The following is a 21,341-nucleotide window of genomic DNA, read 5'->3' as shown; positions in this document are numbered from 1 at the left end:
AGCCGCTGAAGGTAGTGCTAGGATGTGTTCAGTGCAGCTCAAACCCTGGGAGCTCTCAGCTGTTAGTCACTGGAAAATGTCTTCTCAGGATGCGATGACTGTGGGGGTTTTGTCTATTTACTTGTTTTCACTCAGACTGCAAAATTTGGGTATCCTTGTGATGACTTTGCACAGAGGCAGCAAGAATACCTGATGCTAGTGCCATCACCTGCTGAAACTTAAACCCATGCTGCTAACCAAGGGGCAAGTGGGACTTCTCAGATCCTCACAGTGCCTTTTTTTCTTTTGCTTTTACGGTAGGATCAATATGTACTGCATCCCTATTTTTCCACCCTCCCGCCTTCTTCTTGGAAATGGCCAAACGGTTGTAGCTGAAACTTTCCAGCTGAAATGACTCAGCCTGAGGCAGACACCTGGCCTGGAAAATTACTATCCAAACAAAAGTCAAATTGCAAGCAAATGAAAAGAGTCTTATAATGAGAAGTGTTGGCAAACACAGAAAGAGGTTATATTACCCACCCCATCTGTAAGTTTCATATTTCTGTTGAAAAACAACCCTTCAGGTGGTAAGATGGTTAAATAATAATAGCAGCACCTCCTCTACAGCATTTTAGTAGATCTCAAAGCATTTTAAAAACAGGAGTGAGTCATTATCTCCATTTTTTTATTATGTAATTTATAGTAATAGTTTTCTCAGCTCCAGTAAAAACCATCAGTAGTAAGCGATGATTTTCTTTTCATCAGTCTCATGGGACGCGCTTCTCATGTAAACAGCCTGCTGCTATTCACACTTCTTCGACAGAAATTAATTGAAAAAGAAGCCCCTGAGAGGGAAGGGTGCAGCATCATTAAAATAAAAAGTGCAGTGTTTAAAAGGACTGTTTCTGATCTTGCAGAGCTTACATATCTCATTGATTTAGAAGGCTTCTCTTTGCCTTATGCCAAAGTGATAGCACTTCACCTGTTGTGAACCACGTAAAAGAATTGTACCAGCCTGTTTCTTTTTAGAAAACAAGCAAACCAAACAGGGGGTATTTCTAAATAACTTCATGTTGCAACTATTTGAATAGATTCTTCTCACCTCCCCTGGGAGGTATCTAGCTTTTTCTAATATATAAAATTTTATTGGTGGATTTGTATTGCAGATCAGTTCGGGGAAGGCTGGTTTAGATACTGAAAAATATGTGGGCACAAAAGGGAAAAAACATCTGGGGAAATCTTTCAAGGGTGCTTGGGACGATGGTGCATGCTGTCATCAAACAAACTTCTAGTTTATGTGTGCTTCAGCCTGTGGCATGGATTATGACAAGTGGGAATTCAGTTTCATGCATGTATCTAAGATGTAACTTCTTACCTGTCCTACTGACTGAACCTTGTCAGTAATTTGAGTCAGAAAAAACTTCTGGCCTTGACGTCCTTCAGATACTTCTTTCATTGTATCATTTTCTGCCTTTCTTTCACTCTCCCATGCAATATCTTTTTGGATCCCTCCATGCTTGTTGCAACTTCTTCAGGAAGAGATATTCAAATCTCTCAAAGTGACTGGAGTTGTTATATGCAGGAATCACACAAGGGCCATGTGGTGAAAATGGATGAGAATGTCCAGTCATGCAAAAGATCCTGCAAAAGTCCATTTATGAGTCATTCTTCAGGTCACATAATGGGCTTGGGGACTTCATACAGTGGGCAAGCAGCGGCAGCAGTCTCATTTAAGGGAATGTGCACTTTGGTAGTGATATCTCCCATCGGAGAACCCCAGCATCTAACCCATAGAAATACCTGAAGAAAAGACTAAAACAGGCTGGTATTCAATATGGAAGACTTGACAAGTCTGTGTAAATTTTTTTGCCATTCAACATAAAACAGCTCAAGCTTAGGCTTGCATTAAAATAGCTGACTTAGGTTCTTTAAAAGCTCACAAGTGTCATGTGGGTGCTGCAGTTAAGTGTCTTATTTTGTAGCAGTACACTTCTGATATACTATATTCCTAATGACTTCACCTCTGATGCTGCAGAAAATAGTCACCCAAAGATTTATGTTAAAGTTGCTTCATTACTGTCCTAGTCTTCATGATAAAGAATTAGGATGTATAAAACTTTTCATTTAAATAGAAAATAAAATTCACTGGGTTTGTGCACAGTCTATAATACAGTGTATAATACATAGCATGCAAACAAAAAGACGGTATCAACCCTGTGGAAACAGAAGGATGATCTAAAATCAACTGCTTATGTACAGTCCTGGGATAAAGGTGGAAGGGAAGCTAGTGTGAAATCAGTCAAACTACTCACAGGAATGATTTTCAGAGCCAGAGATCATTCTGTTAAAGTCCTCACTCACCTAAATCCAGAACTTTTGGCTCTAGTGATTTAGTTGGTTTCAACAACTTTTCACAGTGTTACCTGAGGACAAAGATCACTTCAGATCATGTAGGGGCTAAACAAGAGCAATAGCTCTGGACCAGGTTCGAAAAGCACAGTAAAAATAACTAGCGAGTGCTTCTGGATACCTAGCCTACAAGTGAGGATTTTTATCAGGCAGCACATTAACAGTAAAGGTAACCACTTGTTGTGTTAATATACTCTTGCAGCTGCTATCTTATCTTCAAATCAAGAAGGTTTTTCTCTTTGAAAAAATAAAGAGCAAATGCATCCCCTTGGGCAGGGCACTGAGCTTCCCACTATCCTAAGTTTGGAGGGTCCTTCATATGATAAGGGCATGCACTTTTCCCCTCGCAATGGAGGCTGAAAGGAGGTGGTTCAATGTGTGGATGAGATATGACATAAAAGCACTCTTGATTTCTACACAACATTTTAGATCCTCTCTTATTTTGGAGGAGCTCTCAGAACAGCATCAGGGAGCCTGGGAGCCACCAGTGCTGCGCTGCAGGGAAGGGTAGCGGGGACTAAGGGGAAGTCTCTCTCATCAGCTCCCCTGGGTAATATGCACCACAGCTGTTGCTCTGCCACACTCGGCAACGGTTCCCGGTAAAATACCACAGCTTGTTGTGGTAAGATTTTTGAAGATGTTTGAATACAGGGTTAATTTTGGTAACTAATGAACCTACAAGTGGAAGGAAATGTTGTGCAACAGCAGAGGCACTAGGGGGATTAGTTTAGTTCTTTTCTTTTTTTTTCAATGCATACACTTAGAAAGGCCCGAAGAATATAATGGTATTCCCTCTTTTCAAGGCAGGATACATTAGCATACAATGAGGGAGCAGGGTATGAAGCTCGGCTCAGTAAATGCCATTAACAGATAGTTCAATGAATGACATGCCCTACTGATAAGTCTCAATACATATGAGAAAGAAGCAGAAAAATCCAGTGCTTCAGCGATTGTGTGCAATTGCTCAGACCATCACCCACAAGGGATGGAGCTGTTTAGGAGAAACAGTCGATGGCTGAGAAAACGTACAAATGACTCGACTGCGGCTAGGGTTTGTGCAGAGACAGTTTGGGCTTTTGCACTCCCATTGCAGGAAATTTAGGGTCACATGGTGGCCTTAAGAGGCTACATTGTTTTGTGGTTGTTATTTTGCATCAACCAATGGACCTGTGTTCTGAATATTCATTGCCAAAAATATTTTATATTGTGGGCACAGCTCCTGCAACAGTGTTGTTGCAAAAAAAATCCATTAAGGAATCGTTTCTAATGATAAAGCAGAGGACAACTTTCATTTTACTATGCAGAGCCACGGGAGAGGAACACCATGTTCCTAAGGCTGCTGCAGGAGGTAGGCTATCTGCAGGATACTCTGTTTCAGTGAATCATCTCAGAGGTTTCATCCAATGTAACTCCCATGGAACAGAGGACAAGAAATTAAGGATGTTCCTCTGCTAATGGAGAGCAGCATGGAAGCCCTCCTTGCCCTCTTTTACAGTAATCTCCCAGAGGTACAGAAGACCTTGCTAGGGCACAAAACCATAATTTAAATCTTGCTACATTAGCACTAATGAGGCTGGCCCATGCTCCTCTTCTTAAATAGACACTTAATTCAAGCACTCATCAATAAAGCATTCCCAAGACATTGCACTTCATTGCATGAAGCAGAGATTTTTACTCTTTTGCCCATTGCAGACAGAGGAAGAAATATCCCTTCCATGTACACAGGCACACATACAGCCCTCTCTATATATAGTTAACATGCAATATCTTTTATGTAAAGTAGCATAATTTAACAAAAAAAATCAAATACAAGATCTGAATTATGGTCAAACTAAAGCTACATACAGTGAAGGAAAATGCTTCAACACACCTTGAAATATTTTAAACACATTTTAAATACATCTGTCCAACTAACTTTTCTCTCTCAAACTTAAAGCAATATACATCCCTCTTATTTTTTTAGTGCTGTTTGGCAATGGTACAGCTTTAATTTACAAAAAAATAATCCACATGCTGGTTAATCACACTTGTATTTCCTTCTCTCAGGGATATATGTCAACTTTTTACTGCAGAGATAGATGTATGTGGCAACATTTGTATTTCAGAAATTATTTGCTTGACTTTAGGTATATTTTATTCTATGTTTTTAATAAGTGATTTTTTATGATTGTTTCCTTCAAACTAGCAGGAAGAAAATTTAGGTCACCAGGAACTGCCTTTATCAGCCCAAACTGGTAAATACTGTAGCTGAAAAATATTCTTCAATGCTTCAAAGTTATCACTAGATTATTTACTTTTTTTTAAGTACTGATTTTAGATTATGCACTGGGTTTTTAAAATAAGCTCCTTGTCAGGACGGCAAGATGCTGCAGGTTGAACATACATTATATTTTATGAAGCAGAAATCAATGTTGGTTTCCTCTGTATCTTAAAAACCTGAGTAGAGGGAAAATGTGCTGTTTATAAATATTTTAGCAAATTTCTGAAATCTTCTGCAGGTTGCTACTTAAATTTTAGAGTTCGTAAATGCAGCCTTGCAAATCAATATTTTCTGAAAAATACTTCAATGTGACCTAATGATCTTCCTCCCTGTTTTACTCTTTGGGGAGATGGAGAGTGAAGATGCACATAGTAATCTTTGAGCAATATGTTGTCTGACTTTTGATATCACTTTGTCCATGAAAGATTGGTTCAAATTTCTTACACACTCAGCAGAAAATACAGAAGCAATTTGCCACCCTGTTGTGAATTTTAGCATATGTTTCAGTAAGGATGCCTGAGACTAAGAGATGGGTTTGGGCAGAAATGCGCTAGCCAACACAGTAAGGGGGGCACTTGGCATTTAGCAGATATTTGCAGTCATCAAGGGGAAAGGTTATGTCAAAACCTTTTGACAGTCTCATTCTAAAAATTTCTCATTCCCCCTTCTATTATAATATTATTGTCAATAACTACTAAGAGAAATTTGGCCTTTTTCTGCTGACGTACAAAGAATCCAAAATATCTCCTATGAATGCGTTAGCTGCACTAAGGTAATTAGGAGAGGCAGGTCCCCAAGTGAAAAAGCGGTTAATTTCCAGCACTCAAAGTTCAAATAAACACAGTAATTTATACCGAGTTTCTTTTTTTTTTTTCCCTGCATGCCTGATCTACCAGATTTTCAAAACACAACAGGACAGGTTTTAGTGATTAGAGAGACGGCAGTCAGGGAAGGGCATTACAGCATGTGAGAAAAATGGATTGCAGCGGCACTTCTCACAACCAGGCAGTGAGCTGCTCTCAGAAGAAGTCAGGGAAAGCCTGTAAGGATGAGCTGTGGTACCCTGTGCCTGATGTTACCTCCCTGTGGCAGCTGCGCACGGTCATAACTTCTCCTTATCAAACGGCATCACAGCTATGCCAGAAACAGTGGAGTTAGTGCCCGGGTTGTGCACTGTCATGTGCATATGCACAAGCATCTGAACATGTCTTTGAATGAAACTTTTGCCCTTTGGGGGGTTTGGTACCGCTTCCTTAATGATAAACTTCCTTACTCCTGATGGAAGAGCAGCCAACACATGCAATGATCAAAAGAAATGCATTGAACTGCCATAGTAATGGTCACAAACACCTACCCCTGCATCCCAGAAATAGGACACTGGCAAAAACGCTGCCGGGGAATTCAATGGGCTGGTATACATTGCAACCGCTTTGAAGAGTTTTTTTTTTGCTTCTTTCCTCCTTCAGATCTGGGGAAAGCACAGCCTTAGATTTGCTAAAGGGAGAAAGGACAAAAGAAATGCAATTAGATAAAGCCACCAGCTCCATTTTCTTCTGAAGCTAGCTATTATACAGCAGTATAAATGTTCTGCTGTGGGTATCCTTCAATCCTTCCTGATAAAGATGTTCAAATGTACTACAAAGTTATCTCTCAGGCAAGAATAGGAAAATGCATTCCTATGTCTGTGGTACATAGGAACCTTTTCTTTTGATAAATGAGTATTTGAGTACTACTTACAAAGTTGGTTTTATAGTCTTTTCAGGAGTGATTGATAGAAACCTATCTCAGATCAGTGCCCTGGCAGTTAGAGTGCTCCCCTGAGAAGGGGAGAAGGTTTTTGTTCCTTCATCTGGGTAAACATTTGATTCTCAGTTTACCAAATTGTTAGTAAATGCTCCAACGACAACCTGGAGAAAGAGGCACCCCCATTAATTCCTGCTTTGTTTATCAAATCATACCCACTGATTCCTTTGTTTTTATTAAAAATACCTGAAAACAAAATGTTTTCTAAGAAGTGGGATTCTTCTCTATGGTAGAAAATAAGAGCATTTCTTTCATGGTTTGTGGTTCAGCCACAGAATAAGTAAAAAAAAAGAAAATAAAGAAAAAAAAAGATTTGTCAAGCAAAATATGCTTAGCAGGAATTAAATGCCAGCTTGAAAGTTTATGCCTTGTACTAGCCCGCTGTTTAGAAATCAGTTTTAACTTCATTTGCTGTCCTGAAAGTACTGTATATGCCTTTCACTTCATACCTCTACCCAACCTTATTGAGAACTGTGACTTGAAACACTAAGAAACAAGTGCCAAGAGCAGTTAGAGAAGCTTACACTCCTTTTTATCACATCCCAGAGGCAAAGCTGGAGCCTCTTCCAGGTTTATTCCATGATCCTAAACAAGGCTCTTGCACCAGAACCTGAAGGCTGCTGAATTTTCCTGGACTGTCCAGGCAATCCCACTGCTGAAGGTCCCGCTAAATCATGAGATGGCAGTGTGATTTCCTGAAGAGGTGCTCAATCTGCAGGGATCTGCCAGTGGTGTCTGCTGTCTCTGGAAGCCAGGGATTTCACTGCTTGTGATCTCTGATTACGTGCTGTGTAGTCAAGGAAAAAAGGTATTTGCCAAAGATGGGATTTTTTTTTTTTTTTAGCTGAACAGCGCTCCATGGCTGTCTAAGGTGTTGATTTTACATATTCAGCACTGCACATCTGTTCCATTATGTTATTTTCAGAAACAAAACTGTAACTGCAACAGCTCCTCTTTCCTGTTTTGTTTCAGTTCCGCCTTTTATTCAGCCTTTCGAGTTCCCGCGCTTCTCCATCGGGCAGCGGGTCTTCATTCCCTGCGTGGTGGTCTCTGGAGATTTGCCCATCACAATCACCTGGCAGAAGGACGGCAGGCCGATCCCAGCCAGCCTCGGGGTGACAATTGACAACATCGACTTCACCAGCTCCTTACGGATTTCTAATCTTTCACTGATGCACAATGGGAATTATACCTGTATAGCTAGAAATGATGCAGCAGCTGTGGAGCACCAAAGCCAACTAATCGTGAGAGGTAAGTAGATGTAATTAGTTTGAAGGGCACCAATTAAGCAGAATTCATCAGTATTTTGTAATGACATCTGTTTGACGGGAAGTATAAAGAAGAGGAAAATATGGTAATCCCTCTCTTCATAACAGAGAGCACACAGAGAGAGGAAGCACAGAAACTAATATGACTTTTCTATCGAAAAGACTTGAAACTAATCAACAACACTGGAGTGCACAGGGTGGATGGGGGAGCCACAGGACTGACTTCCTGGAAAATTCCATGAGGCACAAGCCCATTCATTGGGGTCAAGCCTTTGACATGGTATCAAATTCCTCCCTGTTATTGTTCTAGGCTGATTATCTCAATTTTTGATTTAGATCAGCCTCTCATATAACATTATGTCAGTAAAAAAGCAAAATATTGATGTTAACTTCACAGGGAAAAACTCTCCCCTGTTACCATGATGTTGTTCTTTTTCTTTTCTGTTTGCTGCGCAATTGGTATGATTCATTTGCTCATGCTGACTTCACAACATTTTGCCTTCAAATAGAGGTGAATATAGTTTCAGTAAGACCTTTTAGAGGTATTTTCCACATAAAATGTTTCCTTACCTTGCCTTCAATAGCTTTTACCTTTTAAGTCACACCTTAGCCAAGTTTCTAGAGATGAGATTATGTCTTGTGATCGATTTTCAAACTTACTCTGCAAAACTTCAACAAAACTAAATTTCTTCCTTTTCTTCCACAAAGTTTATCGGTGTTTTAAATTTTCATTTTTTAAAAATAAGACAGTTACACTCGTCCCTCTCCACCATCTCCCTCTTGCTATCAAGCGATTAGACTCCTCAGAGAAAAAGGGCACACACTGTAATACTGAGAGTGACTCTGGTCATTTCTGCCTGTTGCAGATCACTACATCTTATATCCCGTTCTGTAAGTTTACCAAGGTACTCAGGGCTTTTTACCATCTTTTTTTTCTCCCTCAAAAACTCATTTGAAGCAAAACTTTCTGAACAGTTCTTCCTTTTAAGTCCAATCTTCCCACTACCCTAGGACTACCCTTAATGGATTGTTCCCTAGTTTTCCACTTACAGAATGTGTATGCTTATTTTTTTAATGTTAGTATTACCAAAACCCAGCAGCAAATATGTCCACTGCTTTTTCACTAGTTTTGATATATTGCTTTAATGATTTTTTTAAAAAATCACTGCTTCTAATCTTGTATTATTCAGTACAGATGTCTATTACTTTCCCCATCTATCCAGCAATTCTTAAATTAAGTGGCTTAATTAACTACATGCATTTAATTATTCTTTTCCTAAGCTGTTCTGTTAGCTTTTAACCCTATCCATCATTCTAAGAGTAAAAGATTTTCCTCACCTTCTCTTTTCTTGGAGAAGGGAAAGTCGACAACCTCTGATCACAACAGACAGTCCACTGGCTATGTCTGCCCTACGCAGAAATGCTGCATCTAATAACAGCTGAGATTGTACCTGATTTAAAGTTATATTCAGTGCTTGAAGTGATGGGAATGAATCATTTTAGCAACTCCGTATGGGTTCCTCCTATAGGGATTTCATCAAGACAGGGATGGTAGGTTGATCTCCAGAAAGAAAAAAAAAACCCAAATGTTGGCATAGACAGTGCCACTGAAAACTGGCTGTCTGCAAACACTATCCTTTTTTCAGCACCAAGATCCATGAGGCTGTAACAGCTCAAGTGAGCCCACATGTAGGGATTTCTGCTCTGCACCCTGCTGATCGGGGCAAGCCCTGCCTTCCCCTAATGGTGACCCTACTCGCCTTGCCTGCATTGCAACGTCCCTTATCTTCTGCAATTCCTCTTCTGGCAAGCCCCTGGCTGGCCTGACCCCTGTTCCCTGGACACACCTGCCTCTTGCTGCCTTGTTTGGCATTAATACATTTCCTTCCTTATCCAGGGGAGTTCTGGGGAGCCTGATCTTGCACCCCTTTCAAGCTGCTGACACCAACATCTCCATTTTCCCCTTGTGTGCTGCTGCTCTAATTGCACCTCTTGACGAGGGCTCTGCCCCAGCAATGAGATGGCAGCTGTTGGGTACATGTACCCAAAGGGCATCCTTATAAACCCATGGGCATGACAGAAGGTAGCTTTTCACTCTGTTTTACTCAGAGGCTTAGAGCCTCTTGAGTCCTACTCCTGCAACTTTTTAGGAGGTTATGAGGGCTACTTCATTGTTCCCCTCTTCCTTAACTTTCTGCCCAGCTATTGCTCTGCCACAGCCTCCTTTAAGCCTCTCTGCTTTCCTCTCTTCTCTATGTCAATTTAAATGGTAATGTCTTAATCAGTTTTGCATATGCATCTGGGATAACCATTCTCAGAGGAAAAAGGAAAAATATAATATGATTGAACTGCTTCAGCTGTCTCATTCCACATAGGTCAGAAGACAGACAACCATCAGAAAGTCACTGTTGGTCACTACTCATCTACATCCAACTCGATCTATACACATTCAAGTAAAGACTTGCTTTCCTGCTGTCTGTTTCTTCTTCAAGCTTTCTGATTCCTCCTCGTCTTTTTGTTCATACATATAACTAAAAAATAATATTTTTCTAAATAAACTAAGCAGTTTTTCTCCAAGTAAAGGGAGAAGAAATGGTGCTTAAACTCCTTTTGTTTCTAATCCACATTGTGTGATGGTTTCTCAGCAGCGTGCTTTAAACTTAAATGTTGGCTTTCCTAAATGTCAGGGGATGTGTTCTGGGATTATCATATTTAGGTGAAGCGTGTGAGTTTTGATATGAAAGTAGGCAGCAAATGGGAGAGGAAAGTAAAGGGAAATATGACTGTTCCCCACAAAGTTCATTTTTCCTTATCTACACTGTCATTACATTCATTTGAAAAGTAGATTTAAAAACAATGAAAGCTATCATGTTTCCAAAATAAGTGGGAGTCCATATCATTTTACAGTACATGGGTAGACTTAGAAGTAGAACTTAAATCCAGTCCATTCCTAAGATGAATGAAGCAGCAGAGGCCAACTGCTTGTTGCTGCATTTGAAGTACTAGTGAGTACACAAATTTTTGCAGAATCCATACAGCCACATAAATTCTTTGGCTTTACAACTTGAGAATTTTTTCCTCAATAATTTCTCTGACAGATTGCATGTATCTGATGGTTTTTAGCATTCATATTTTTCTGTGAAGTTTTAAGTCTGCTAAGTAGATTTCCTATGTTCTTCCTACAAATATTATTTTTCGTATCTAAGCTGCACTACCATCTTGACAGGAATATTGAATGGTAAAAAAGCGGCAAGCACCAGTCTCTTAAAGTCTGTGGGCACCCTATGGAAAATCTTCGTTGTTGTTCCCATTATTTTGTGCTCTATAAAAGCAACCAAGTGGCAATAAGGAGTCCTAAAAATACATGGCCAGCAAGGCTGGATTTTTCTTGCCTTAAATATCAGAGGCAGATGACTGGCTTCCACAGACCCTCTTTGGAGAGCATCACATAGGAAATGGAATGCACCTGCTCAGAGAATGAAAGTGAGAGGACAAAGCTTTTGAGCAGCTGTGCAGCCCTGCGTAAGAAAATCTCAGTTCTCTCTGCCACAGTTTTCTCGGTGAGGACCTGGAAATGAGACAAAGTCACATCTCTGGACATAGATCTGTCAGTACTTCTCTCTATAATTAATTAGCCAATTTCAGACAAATTGGAAGAGGGGAAAATACCTCCAGTGGAGCTGGAAGCCTAAAAACTTAGTGAAAAGAGGCAATTGATTAGAAACACCTTTACTAAGTGTAATACTAGACACCAGAGAATCTACTCAGGCAAGCCCTTCTGCAAACACAAGAAATGTTCCAACTGGAGTCTGTACTCAACCATGAGACACAAATCAAGAACAGCACCTAGGGACTGCAGGTAGGCAGGCCAGGTGAGTGAAAACAGGGCTTTGCTTCTCAAAATCTTGAGCTCCACCAGATCCCGGCCTGCAGTTCCTCTGGAATTGCATCAAAATTTTGCAAGCTTAGAAGGGTTTCTCAAAAACTCATAGAGCATTATTATTTTTATTATTTTATTTCTTGTCATATTCTTGATTTACTAGGCATGTTATTAAGAAAAAGGAAAGAATAGGATCCTGTCATGAAAGCCATCCATAGAAATTAGGAAAATATCTTCTCTGCCTACTACTTATATCATCATGCGGAATTAATTAAGGCTTTACTCATTAGGGCTGTCTTCTAAAGAGTGATTAAAAATCTCTATACACTTTATCATGTGTTATTCATTTCTTTAGGTTTTCCTAAAATGGGAATGAAGTAATTATGAAATGAAAAGCAACAAAAAAGATTTTAATTGGTAATCAAAAAGAAAAAGCTCATAAATGTATTATGTGTTCAATATTTTTCAGGTGCTACCAGAAAAGAGAATTCAAAGATTGTAGTGGGTGCATAAATCATGATTTTAAAATTTCTGTTAGTGAACACTTCATAAGTTAAAGCTGAGATAAGGTCTTTAAATACCTAATAACCCCCCTTAATGCATTTAGTGCATTAAGTGTAAATGTGTTTTCATTTTGCGCTTGCCAGGAATGTTGAATATCATTAGATAGTTAGGCACCCAATGAGGAGTCCCTGAGCCTTGGATCTTAGAGATAGGAAGCGAATGTGTCTGCTTTCTGACATTTGGTGGTGGTGCTGGTGTGATGCAGAAAATTATGTTTGTGATAGAAAAGCAAGGGGAGAAGATTTATGGTCACAGCTGGTATCAAAACTCATTTATTTCTTTGCTGGTGTTTACGCTGAGGCTTTGAAGATTACCCTTGAATGATTCACTTCCTATTTAATGTTCTCATTAGACAAACCTGATCCACACAAACCACTAGGCGCTGTCTCATTTTGCAAAAGTACATCTTTTTGCTTGAACCGCATAGCAAATGGTTTCACTAAACCAGCTAAATCGACCCCTTAGGTCCAATGACCAAATTTAATAACTGTTCATCTTTGCTAAAGTACAGTGTTTAATGATCTCATTCATTAATACATCAGTGGTTGCTTTGGCTGATTAAATTTCTTCCATCATTTTGACAGTATGATCTAAATGTAAAGTACAAATATTCCACGTAAAAATGAAACATTGTATTCTGGGCCAATGTCACACAATAACTCACTCCAGTAGCCCACCAGAGGAGCTCGTGTTAGGAGCCCTCAGAATTGCTCTGCCACGTGATGTACTTACTCATCGCTGTCCTTGAGAGCCAGAAGCACTTGCATAGATTTGAAGTCCAGGAAGGAGTGTGTGAGTTTGTCATCTGGTCCCTGGCTTGAAGCACAGTCAGAAAGGATTCTTGGATTTACATAAAGCAAAATTAAGTCAGGGAATGTTAGCATGCACTCATAAATTGATTTTAGTTAGTAGCTTGTAAAGGCCATCCTTGTGAGCAGCGATGACATGGGTGAGTAGTGTCTTCTTGGGGTACCAACACATATTTTATCATCTTACCAGGATTGTTCCACACAAGGAGATAATGAAGGCATTTTCCTTCCCTTAAAATGGCACTATGACATTCATGTTATCTTCAACATCCTATTCTGATTCCTCTCATCCTTTGTTTTCCCTTTGTGAGAGCCTGAGACTGCTAGTCATAATATTGACTGAAAACACCTTTTTTAGGTCCTTTGAGTTCAGCCATTAAATAGTTTGCATCTGTCAACTTACTGCTCTTACACTAAACAATTCAACAGCTCATTTCTCATCACAGATCCGTGGGCTGCATTAAATGAGAGAGCCTAACAGAAACTCACAGTTAAAGCAATTTTAAATGCCCTCCTTTACAGGCTCAAGGGACTGCGCTGCTGAAACAAGGGTGATAATAAAAGTAGAACTGTTCATTCATGTTTGTAAGCTATTTCAGTGCTTCACTTCTAAAGGGGCAGAGAAGGCCCACACTGTTACAACTAGAAAGAGAGGAGGAGAACTAATTGCTTTCTTTTCTCCATTAACTCTACTTAAGCGTATCAGACAAATTAACTTGGTTAAATTCGTACTAAGCAAATTTTCTTTAAGGGCTAATGAATTCCTGAAAGATAATAAAAAAAGCGAATGTAGCTTTATAATCCAAAGCTAAGTATCAAAGTCTAGATCAAGTAGTTAACTGAATTGTCTTCCAAAATATGGTAGCACATAACACTGAACAAATTATTAATTTGAAATAAAATTGAGACGCAAATTATTAGTGAGGAAGAAAAATGTAAAGGTCTCCTCTGTTTACTTTTTAATCATTCCTGTAAAAAGAAAAATCCTGTGGTTTTTACCTAGACAGCAATACAGGAACAATTGAAAGGTCATTGAATGAGTAATTTTGTTTTGCTGCAGCATCTTTTCTGATTTCTATTGGCAATCTTAAGACTAAGTGTCAAGAGTTCATGCCTTCAAAATCAGAGCAGCAGATGGCATTTTTATAAGAAGTCATAAAGGAAGGCCGAAGCTTTACTGAATGCAGAAATTGTTTCTATTCCTGGGTGTAGGCAGAGTTCTTGCCAAGTAAAGTTGAAACATGCTTTGTTTATGGAGAAGTACAAGGAAACCGTATGATTGCTAATCATATCCCTGGTTCTGGAGCTTATACAGCAGAAATTGATCTCCACAGTAACCATTCTGGTATCACTCTGTATTAAAAGTAACTACTAAAAGTGAGAATACCAAGAACATCTGAGCAAAAACTTATGCTTTATATATACACCTAAAATACAGTGAAATCAGTATGATAAAAAGCCCTGTTCAGAGCTTGTCAGTGTTAAAGGCACAACACATTGTGAGAATATCTACATGAGTTCATTGAAGATGTGGAATGATGCATTTCCATAAAAATGCTCAAACAACATTTGCACTTGGTATACATCCATTTATCTCTATATATGCCCCAAAATTTTATTTTAACAGATAGCTTTAATGCAAATAGTATTTTAAAGGATGATTGCCTTTACTCCATACTAGACAGTCTTGCTTAACTTTCCCAAAACTTTCTGCATATGCCTACCCATTTAGGATAATAATCCTTAAAAATCAGCACTTCTTGCCTGTGTCATCCATAACAAATGAAGCACATAAAGGAAATATTTTTCAAAGAGGGGGGAAATAAAACAAAAAAAATACAAAAATTTTGTATTGTTGGAGGCATTTTGAAAGACATAATACTCTTCACACTTTTCAGTGGTTGAGGAGGCCAGTAATTATCATTGCATAATTTGTAATCATTCAGCTGTAAGACTGATACAACTGAGGTGGTTTTGTGTTTTGTGGGTTTTTGGTTTTGGTTTTGGTTTGGTCTACCGTATTTATGGATAAGCAGCTTGCAATAGATTTTTCAGAAGTTGTGAATATAAACTTACAGTTACTGAGGTGAAACAAGCTGATGCCACTGTGCTGAGTTGTATAAAATCAAACCTATTTGTGCAACTAATTGTACTTTTCACCTGCTTTGGAAAATAAGTACTTGGGAATCCTTTTGTGTTTGGTGATAAAATGAACACAGAACAGTAAGAAAAGAGCTACTGAAGCAAATGTCTTCTGCAAGTAGATAATTAGAACAGGGTGGGTGATTGCCCAGGGCTGCTGGTGCTGGGATTTCATGTTTGATGCTTATCTATTATGAATTAGCATAACATATGATTTATGTTTGTCAGTGTAGCAATCGTTTGGAAGGCTGAAATGTTTGACAGCAGTAAATACATCTCCTAGTGCAAAAGTATCTCTTGTCTCTATTGCTTTTATTTTCTTCTGTTTCTTCTAGCCATGTTCCAAACAGAAGGGGAGCTCCTTTGTACATATTTAGGCAATAAACATCTTTGCATTATAGCTATAGGATTCAATGGGCAAGAGGTCCAGTTAAAGGGATTGTTTGCCCTCCAGAAGATTGTTCTCATCTTTTAAAAAACAATTGTAGCTATGAAGGCGGAAAGAGAAACCTGGAGAGGGGTCTGGATTATGGAGGCATGGGGAGGAAGGCTCAAGCCATTGTGAGGTGGGCTCTCAGCACCTGGAGAGACTATCTCTAGATACCTCCAACTTTTAGCATCCTGTCCATACCAACACTGGCACCTCAACTTTCTCATTAAAGAAAACTTGGGACTCTCTCGTATAACGGGAAGTGCTATTTGCACAAACTGTGAGAGCAGCTATACTGAAAAAACTTTAAAGTAGTGTATCATTGGTGCTTCTGCTGTGCTTCTGTGTTACAGTTTTTCTGATGTTGAGGTAGTACTGTATTCACAGCCATTATGAGCTGTTTTGGATTCCAGGGCAAATAGTCACTGTACTGATGATCCTCTTTGTGCTGCCTTACATTTCCTCATGCTACAGCCCTCTCCCACACTTCCTTTCTTAATTTCTGGCACTTCTGGAGAGGCAGGTGGGAGGGCCTGATGGGGGTTTGGGAAGATGGGTCAGGTCAGAGTGAGGAGGGATGGCTGGGCCTTCTGTTCTGCCTCCCCCAGCTTTCAGACACACTCACCACTGGCTGGACGTGCATTGCTGTGAACACATGAGGTTGTGTGCGTCCCCACATGCATACATGTGGTCCGAGGGCTGGAGCACCTCTCCTATGAGGACAGGCTGAGAGAGTTGGGGTTGTTCAGCCTGGAGAAGAGAAAGCTGAGGGGAGACCTGATTGTGGCCTTTCAGTACCTAAAGGGGGCCTATAGGAAAGATGGGGACAATCTTTTTAGTAGGGCCAGCTGTGTCAGGACAAGGGGTAATGGTTTTAAACTAAAACAGGGCAGGTTTAGACTGGATATAAGGAAGAAATTCTTTACAGTGAGGGTGGTGAAACACTGGCACAGGTTGCCCAGAGAGGTGGTAGAGGCCCCATCCCTGGAAGCATTCAAGGCCAGGTTGGATGGGGCTCTGAGCAGCCTGATCTAGTTAGCGGTGTCCCTGCTCACTGCAAGGGGGTTGGACTAGATGGCCCCTAGGGGTCCCTTCCAACCCAAAACATTCTATGATTCTATGATACACTGCGGTGAGGTGAGACAAGGAAGCAACTATTAGGATTTCGCCTTTACTGCATTAGATCTCAGTGTGTCACTGTACTCAATTTGAGAGGAAAAAAATTATCTGTCACAAGCTCAATCACCTTACTACATTTTCTCTGTAGCATTTTAAGAAATGACAAAAAGAATAACATGTGGGATAAGGGCACAAATAATTTGTGGTTTTTTTCAGGTACTTACTTTGTGCTCTGAACCAAAGAACAGGAGGTCAATGAAAATTTGTGACTTTAACTGAAATAAATACTACCATTAAGCACCTTTTATTTTCAATAACTTTTGTGGCTCTTTCACCATTCTTCACAGTTTTCAGCTTTTCTTTCAAACTTTTGTCAAATCTGCAGATTTTATTGAGACATTGACATTCAGTATCAGTATCAGGCCTTCATGGTAAACTGTAGCTCTAGCATTTTCATAAGTGTTCTTCTTCACTGTGTATCCATGTTTGGAACATGTAGAACTTTTCCTTGAGATAAGCATCTCTTATTTTATTTATGTATAAATATATATGTATTTGCCTATGTCTGGAAAACTCATTGCAGTGGTTTTATGCCTCCTCAGAATAAGTCTAATAATATATGTACAGACATCTATCCCACTAAGACTTTTGCTCTTCAACTTAGTGCAAGTGAATTGTGTTGAATCTTTGGCTGTTTGGAAAGACAAGTCTTATCAGAATTTATTGTTCAAACATCCTCATTTTAATATGAAGTGATTTGATGGGTATTAAAACCTGTTATTTTTTAAGGTTATTTTTGCTACATGATTTAATTCTTTTTCTAAAGCTTACTAGTTGACTGTTATAAAAAACAAACAGAGAAAACTTCAGTTGTTCTTAGACACCTGTCAAATGTCTCCTTTTGTTAGAAAGCATTTATTTTCTGACCATGACAGTTTGATTTATCTTTTACTGTATTTAATAACCTCTCCTATGGAGAAATTTTTATTAACTTATTTTTGTATTCTATCAAGACGAGTGCTTTTGTTGTGCCTGGCAAGAAATACATTGAGATTGTGCACAGAAAGTAAATAATCATGTAAGACCAACTTTATAATGTCACTGGATTGTCAAAAAGCTGGTTTTCATTTTTGCTTTCTGCTATGAAATGTTATGCCTCCTTACTTGACTGGTTTGCCATTTTGAGCTACCTGATAAGTTGCACAAATTCTCATGGCTCCTTTTGCTTCCTCCCGCAGTGCCCCCTAGGTTTGTGGTTCAGCCCAGTGACCAGGATGGGATCTATGGAAAAGCTGTAATTCTCAACTGCTCTGCAGAGGGTTATCCTGTTCCTACCATTGTCTGGAAGTACTCAAAAGGTAGGACTTCTCCTGTGATCACTGGGGACAGATTAATTCTGGTTTAGTAACAGCTTGCCCCCCTGTACGTTGCTGGTTTAATCTTCATATTATCAGAGGCTGGCAGGGTGCAATAAGGGAATTATCAGTCCTGTTTATACTGTTCTTTTATCATTTCCCTAAGCACGTAGTGCTGGCCATTTTCATAGACACAAGGCTGAGCTAGATGGACTCTTGGTCTGCCTTAGAGACATCCTGAAGCTGTGAATATGTGTCTGTGTTAGCTGCGGCCTCAGTGGGCAAGTGATGAAATGGACGGCTGAGAGAAAAGAAATACTGCTTTGGTTGAAACAACCTCAGAACAAGGTTCACCGGCAGCAGTTGGCTGATTTTTTTTTCCCCCTTCAAAATCCATGATAACATGCCCAATCATATCTTTTCAGCAAAGAAGAAAGGTCAGGTAGCATTAGCATAAGCAGTAATTCAGTATGCGCTTTACATAATGCTTTAACATTTTCTTCTCATGTAACAGAGCATTAAAACTGGCCCCACTTGACCCTCAGTAACCAAAGGAAATTGACTGCTTTTTAATTAAAATGTGCTGTCTGCTAGATTGCGTCTTCTGGCCAGTTGTCTTCTGGCTGGTTTTAGGAAGAAAACAAACTCTTCAAACTCTGTACCCAATCTACATGAGTTAACTCTTTAAAAAGCAAAACTAGGTGCTGTTGAGAAGAAATCCTTATGGAATACTCCATGTCATTTTTGCTTTCCTTAGGATCTAAGTCCAAATTAATTTTGAAGAAAAAAGTGTAGGGGAAGAGAAATGTTTTTATTAACGACTATTTTTGCTTTTATTGATAAATTCTGGTTTGTGGCAAGAAGGCTGCAGAGCTCCAAATGCCATTAATCTCAATGGTATATGGGGTTTTAATTATGAATATAGGTCACAAAGAAGTAATTCCATTTTGTTGTGTTTTAATGCTAAAGGAGGAGGCCAAGCCAAGCTAGTTGAGTTGTAATTAACAGTGAATTGATAAGCAGCCTATCTTAATCAAGGAGAAAGGGATAGTGGTTTGATTTTAGTGACACTCTACCATCAAGTGACTGTTTTTAAGGTTTTCCATTAACAGCTCTGAAGTTTTTAAGTCAAAGAAAGTTTTAGTAGATATGTGATGTAGGCAAAGCCATCAAAATGCAGTTTCATTTCTTGGTCAAAATAACTCTAGGTGAAAAGGTCAATATTTTTACAAAGGCCTGTATTTTGCTAATGAATGACTGCAATTTTAATACCTGGTCTAAGGTGTTGTACAGGTCTGTAGGATATATGCTACAACTTCCTTTAAAGAGATACATTATATAATCGGTTTGTGCCAAATTCTGAAATAATTACTGAGGTGAGGCCAGCAGGAGTAAAGCACTGAGATCATAGCTCATCTGTAGGTACCACAACAGAGTAGAAAGGGCACCTGTGCACCTGCAGGCAAGTTAGTGTCATTCGCTTTTCGTGTCAGTGAAAAACAGAAAAAGAGGGTTCATTTTTTTGTACATTGGGATAGAGAGGTAATGGAAATGGACTTGCTGTCTCAAAAAAAAAATGACAGACACCCCACAATCAGCAAAAATCTGTTGGTTTAAGTCCTTTAGACTTAAAAGAGGCAATGGGCACACACTAAAACACAAGAGGCTCTGAGTATAAAGAAAGAGATTTTCACCGTGAGGGTGACTGAGCACTGGCACAGGTTGCCCAAAGAGGCTGTGGAGTCTCATCCTTTGAGATATTAAAAAAACGTCTTGACATGGTCCTGGGCAACCAGCTCTAGGTGGTCCTGCCTGAGCAAAAGGGTTAGACCGCATGACCTGCAGATGTCCCTTCCAACTTCAGGCAGTCTGCAATTCAGTGATTTATGAGTCCCCTTGCAGTTTCATCCATGCAGTTGTGTGTGATAAGATGCTGTCACTGCTCAGGAGGGACTTTGGCTGTAGTAGCAGTAACAGTGCATGCAAAAAGTAAGAAGCCTTTGCAAACTGTTATGCAAGATTTTGCTCAGTTGTAGCTATCCTTAGAAGTATCAGCCCTTTCCCTTCTGTCAACACCAAATTGTCCCCAGAATTTTTCATATGAAGAAATATGAGAAATGATTGCTTGCATCTGTCTACTTGGGCAATCAGTTGCAGACAGGTAGAGTTAGTGAAGCATAAATGTGCCTTCCAACCAAATGACAGGAAAAATGGCTTATTAAAGAAAAAAAAATAGACAAAGGGGGAAGTGGGATATGCATGTGACTGAAATAGTTGAAAAATCAACAGTGGCAACTGATTTTTGTGAAATCATTATCCCTTTAACATTTCTAAGTTCACAGTATCAGCCACCAGACCTTCAGTGTAAGTGTAAGTCCCCAAAGCAAGCTCTTCTAGGATGAGAAGGATTTTTAGTATGCATGTCTGGTCTTTTTTAATTTTGTAGATGTTGTATTCACAGGTTGTTATAGCTTGCTATTTTATACTAAATCATTCCCTATAGTATTTATTCATCGTATTTCCTCCTGGGCTGACTCAGCCAACTGTGTATAGTAATTAATGCTGACAGATATTAGCTTCATGTACAGCAAGTGGTATAAGAGAATTCCATTGAAGAAGACTACCTTATGATTTCCCTGAAAAATCATGTCTCCTGCTGCCAAAGTAGGTTTTAAAAACTTCTGTTACAAGAATCGTATCTTAATATACACTTATACAGTCCCTAATGCTGGAGAAACCTGAACTTGTGGTGGGCCTCTGCACTGTACAGCACGCTGACAGTATGGCAGTATCCTGTTCCCTATTCCCTAAATCACCCAGCATCTTATTTCCAAGGAATAGTAGGTTCTTTTGTAAAACCAAAGTTGATACAGAAATCTTTAGCTTCCTGTCTTTCCCCGACCTTCCATTTTTACATTACTGCCAAACATGGCACCTCATGCCTGATTAGTGGTCTGAGCTTCTTCTTTCTTTCTTTCTTTGTATTTTTTTTAACAGTCCAAATAAATACTTGCTACAAACATGGCAGAACAGAGATTTTATGTGTCATCAGTCACTCAGCTGTAGGAGGAAATAAGCAGCACAGTCACTGATGTGGTTTTCCATGTACCCAGGGTTTCGTAAACAAGGTGCTAGAAGTCCCTAGAGGTCCCATGTTTACTACAACAGACACCCCTCTTAGTCATAAGAAATTCATTTGGTGTATGCATTAGGGATGCATACTTGTATGACTGTTCAGCTGTAATTGTCAATAATTTATCAGCCTCTAAATGTACAACAAATGTGCCTTTTTACCCATGAGCAGTCTGAAAATCTCCTTCATT

At 39.4% G+C, this 21,341-nt stretch overlaps 1 protein-coding gene across 1 annotated transcript in view; it reads left to right on the top strand.

Annotated features, from left to right (window-relative positions):
* The window catches only part of DSCAM (DS cell adhesion molecule), a 404,908-nt gene that overhangs the window by 240,548 nt on the left and 143,019 nt on the right, over positions 1 to 21,341 (top strand). Inside the window, 2 exon segments of the mRNA XM_035896452.1 lie at positions 7,424 to 7,702; positions 17,902 to 18,021. Coding sequence (XP_035752345.1) covers positions 7,424 to 7,702; positions 17,902 to 18,021 — 399 coding nt within the window.

The sequence above is a fragment of the Egretta garzetta genome, unplaced genomic scaffold, assembly GCF_000687185.1.
Source record: "Egretta garzetta isolate BGI_Z169 unplaced genomic scaffold, ASM68718v1 scaffold45, whole genome shotgun sequence".
Taxonomy (NCBI): Eukaryota; Metazoa; Chordata; class Aves; order Pelecaniformes; family Ardeidae; genus Egretta; species Egretta garzetta.
The sequence above is the reverse complement of the archived record's forward strand: the minus strand, read 5'-3'. Positions and strand labels throughout refer to the sequence as shown.